Consider the following 4,939-nt stretch of genomic DNA (forward strand, 5'->3'; position numbering starts at 1 on the left):
TTCATCAACGTGGAACTTTTCAAAATTGGTCATTTTCTCAGTAACAATCTCAAATGATTGAGAGAGAATTTAAAAAGAAATCAAAGAATCAAACTTCAGAATTTTAACTTGCATCTGAACAAATCATTCCAATCAAACCTCGGATGCCAATTTATACATCACTGAACAAAATCCCAAGATGACTACTCCAAAACAAACGACTTACAACCCCAACCCACCAAACTATCAAACTTGGCAAAACTAGCATTCACAAGAGTCAGCATCATCAAACTACCTACATACTACATTCATTGAAGGAGTCCAATTGATCATCAACTCAATAAAACAATCCACCGTGAGAACTTCAGCACAAGCTTTCTATTCTCTATCATCATTACAAGATTCAATTGACAAATCAAAGACAGAATTACAATCAGAAACTATAGAATCTAAAGCAAATCCAAATTCAAAAACCAATTTAGAAACAACAATTAAACCTAAATTGAAAACTATTTATGATCATTTAGAAACAATCTCATTCTCAGCTGGAGTAATGCCATCAACTTATTGCGCAACCTTGAGAGTCTTAATCAAATTAAATCAAAAATTTAGATTTCAATCATGATGAAAGTATCAATACATGGCATGTTTGGGTTCTTCAGCAGTGCCAGAGCGCACTTTCTCAGCAGCTGCTGATGTATTTTCAGCCAGCCCAGGCCATCCTGCTCCAATCACTATTGAACAATTTGTGTCCACACACATGTGGTTGATGGAGATGGTACCTTTGGGGAACAAATTCAGCAAGGTTCCCGAGTTTGTCAGGGTGAATGATTCTTCATAAATATAAACTTCACATGGTTTCTTTTTTTATTTTTGGTTTGTATTGTCATTACATAGTCAATTATGAATTTATGATGGATAATGGTATAAATGGTGTTTTGTGATTCTCAAAAAAAATAACCCCAATAGCGAGCTACAGTAGAGGTAGTGTAGCTCTAAACGCAGCGCATCAGTTTTGGGATAGCACTTCTGAATCACGTGAGTTACGCTATCTTGGATAGCGTAACTCTAAGTGGCACGTTAGCCATCCAGAAAATTTCCCAATAACTGTTAGAGCTATGCAGAACGCAACTGGTCAGATTGCGCTGCATTGCGCTGCTGTCTTGCTGTTGGCTGTGGTGAGCAGGATCTCTACTTAAGCAAAGAATTTAAAAATTATTCAGAAATTTGTGTTTTTGGTCAAAGTCAAATGTAGTATTGAATTTGTTAGTCATCAATTGTCTCATAGTTGATTTATAATCAGCAATTCATTATCTTTTTAATCATACATTTATTACATCATTTGATAAGAACATTTAGAAGAAGAGAAAATTTTGAAAAGATCTATAAAAATAGTATAAGAGTGAAAATAAAATTAAAAGAATTAGTAAAGAAAGAATTGATGGAGAAGAACATTTAGTTTGGGTCTCAAAGAATGAAACAAGAAGGATAACATTAGCAAAGTTGAAGGAAAATTCAATAATATGGGTATTAAGTGTTGTAAAACGGTTTTTAAGTTATTATTATGAAAGTTATTGGTTCAGGAAGGTTTTACTGTGAAAGGGAACTATAATATTAACTATCAGCAGCTTTAATCATGGAGATTGATAACGGAGGCATGAAATTATTCAAGAAAGAGGGTATTTTGAAAAAAGGGTACTATGGTATTAATTCCTGTGTAGTGATGTCATTGAAGGATTGATGGCACCAAGAGTTTTTCAGATTGACTTTATAGCTATATGGATGATTGGGATGACGTAGGATGATCTTTTGATAGAGGAGAAATCATTATTAGACGTGAAAATGGTTGAATTTCATCAAAAATGGAGGTTTTCAAATAATTACATATGTCTTATCAGAATTGGGTGTGTGATGGAACATTCGGCGCAGAATCATCCGTTTCATAATGTACAGCCTTTAAACCACTAGTAACAGAGGATTAGTGACAAAGTTATAAGGAAACAAAAAAAAAGGAGTGAATTTTGAATTTACAGTCACAAGCCTACATGTAACACCAAAAACCTTAACTTCACAACTCAATAACTTATTCATCACACATCCGAAATAGGTAATATGGGGGTGATAAATGATCAGTATCACGAGGGCTACAAGATGCACTTTAGTAATTAAAAATTGGACCTCATCTAAAAAAATTTGTAATCTCAAAATTTGGTTTTCAGCTAATTTACAAGGAAAAAATCACCTGTATTCATCATAAGAAGAGCTGTACATCATATTATTGTGTCATTGATCACTTTTGGCTGTGAAAATTACATCATATATTAGTAACAAGATCATTACATTACATCATTATAGGGTTTTTAGGGATTTTTGGGCAGATTTGATTGGTTTTGAGGCTGTTGACCATTCTAAAAGTTGTAGAACATTGTTATATATACTTTGAGATGATTTTGGGACTATTGTTCCCCTTCTTTCTTTATCATTTACACAGTTATTATTTTGTTTATCATCATAAACTTATTTTAATAGTATCTGGTCACTTAAATACGCCCTTTATTACAGCTATAAAGAGAAATTGATTTTAGTATTGTAGTAAAAAAGATTTATCAAGAATAATATCACAAAGATATTGCTTATTTTCTGTTGGAATTATGGTCGTTCTTTTTGCTTTCAAAGTCTTTTCATCTTTTTAGTACAATCAAATATTGTAATTACATTGTAATGATCTTTGATCTTTTCCTCTTTAATGAAGATTGTTACGTGATTTACGTCATCATTTGTTTATTTTGATTTTTGTCTCTTGTGTTTGCTATATAAACTGATCCCAAATCTCAGTTAGATGTCTTTCTTCTTCATCTGACTATTTCTCTAAAACACACCTTATCATAAGATTCATAGTGTTGATTGTTCTCAGACTTACTCTAAGATCTGTTTTGTTTTTGTTTGGAATCAGTCCAACATTTTCTTTAGTTATCATCTGGGAATAACACTATAGCAGTGTTGATAGTAATAAAAATTGTGCTTTTGAGATAAAATTTGTGTGATACATTTCTCTGGTGCCTTATCAGTACTCAATAAAACAGTGTCCTTTCCTGATTGTGTTGTTTTAGAAGATCAGTCTCAGACAACTTCTACTAGTCATTATATTAGTAGATTATCCTCTTCCAGCTTTGTATAACCCTTGTTGGGTTATCAGTTCTACAACGGTATTTGAGCGTGGATCATGGTTTGACATATAAAAAGACCAACCGCGGACAGGGAAATGATGGCAGTGCTGTTACGGGCAACAAAAAAGAACAAAGAGGAACAAGAATTAGTTACAAACAAACAGCCAATAATGATCCGTCAACTTTATCAGTTATTCAAAGAAACTTACAGAAAATCAGAAGGATTTAACCTGGTAGGAGCTGTCACAATCATCGTGTTCTGGGGAATGGCAAGATTTGAAGATATTTTGAGGAGTAAACCAGAACAAGGAGCACTATTAAGAAGGCACATCGAATTTGGGGTGAAAGACGGGAAACACTTTGCAAAGCTACAATTGAGAAAGGCAAAAACAGCCAAACCTGACAAAATCCAAACAATCCATCTCCAGCAATTAATTCAACGTACTGGACCCTGTCAACGCTCTGGAACAAATACTCATGGCAAATAGAAACACAGATAGAGACAATATCATTTTTGGGATTTCTGGCCGTAAAGGAGTGAAACCTATGACAAAACCAAGATTTATAAAATTAGCTGGAGATACGTGGGGAAAATCAGGTCTAGATACTTGGTCAGGGCATTCCTTCAGGGTAGGAGGAGCATCAATATGATATAATATAGGAACACCAATGAAGACCATCACAAAACAGGGAAGGTGGACTTCAATGACTTACTTGAGATACCTAAAGGTGTATTCAGAGGAGGATAAAGCAGACATCATAAACTTCCTGAGGATCGTGGATGAAAGAATTATATGAGACAACACATATACCTATTGAATTGAGCAAAACACCTCATGCAGCAAGAAAACAATCCAATTGAGTTGACACAAACCTTATTTCACTGAGTTGGTCTGAGCTTTGTTGTGATGGGTGAGCTTGGGTGGCTAGGCAACGAGCAAGACCCGGGGCTGCCTAGTGATGGGGACCAGAGCTAACCATTGGACAAATCAAAGACTTGTGAAATTAGGAGGGTGAGGCTGGCCGGGCGGCTGGTTCACAAGAACCAACCCAAAGGCAGGCCCCGCCACTCCCCCAACACAGTCTCTCTGACACCATGTAAGAGAGATCTAGTGGGTGAGGATTCTTTTAGTCTGGAAGACTAAAAAACCAATAGAAGACAACTCACTCAACAGTTCCGTAGCTAACTGAGGAGTGGGTTGAAAGAACCACAAGGCATGCAGTGGCTCTTAAGCCCACAGTGCCTTATTGGAGGTGAAGGCGTGCAGTCACACGTGCACAAATCTTTGTGCCAACTGAGTTAGGAATTTGGAAGGTGCAAACACTACAACAAATGACATCTTTACCCAGGGGTATAGAAAAGTAGTGTGGGCATAGAAAACTATTGGTAGGGTACTTTTCTATACCAATAAAAAATGCTTTTGATAAACCTATGTAAGATATTTCAGATTGAGAAATTGAGTATTATCTTTGCCCTGACTCAGCTGTATGTATTGGGACCCAAAGGCAGTGCTACAGTGCGCAGAATCTCAATTTTCTGTTTTTTGATATTTTTATCCTAAAATACAATTCTATGGTGATAAAAGAGATCCTCAACCATGTTCAGCAATGTATGTGAGTATGTATGCACAATCTTACACAGATTGACAGACACTTTTTACATATGTACCACCCACTTTGGCAAAAAAAGTTGCATTAATAATTTAATGCAACTTTTACATCACGGTGAAAAAATTTCTCACCGTGTATGTATATGTAAAACCACACAACAGTGTGCTTGTTAGAAAGGTTTG

General features: G+C 35.5%; 1 protein-coding gene across 1 annotated transcript in view; it reads left to right on the forward strand.

The window, feature by feature from the left end:
- The window catches only part of MELLADRAFT_104855 (uncharacterized protein), a gene marked incomplete at both ends in the record, with an annotated part of 5,644 nt that extends 5,040 nt beyond the window's left edge, over nucleotides 1–604 (forward strand). Inside the window, one exon of the mRNA XM_007407983.1 lies at nucleotides 340–604. Coding sequence (XP_007408045.1) covers nucleotides 340–604 — 265 coding nt within the window. The remainder of the gene's footprint in view (nucleotides 1–339) is intronic.
- Between the last annotated feature and the right edge of the window lie 4,335 nt (nucleotides 605–4,939).

This window comes from Melampsora larici-populina (assembly GCF_000204055.1).
Source record: "Melampsora larici-populina 98AG31 unplaced genomic scaffold MELLAscaffold_11, whole genome shotgun sequence".
Taxonomy (NCBI): Eukaryota; Fungi; Basidiomycota; class Pucciniomycetes; order Pucciniales; family Melampsoraceae; genus Melampsora; species Melampsora laricis-populina.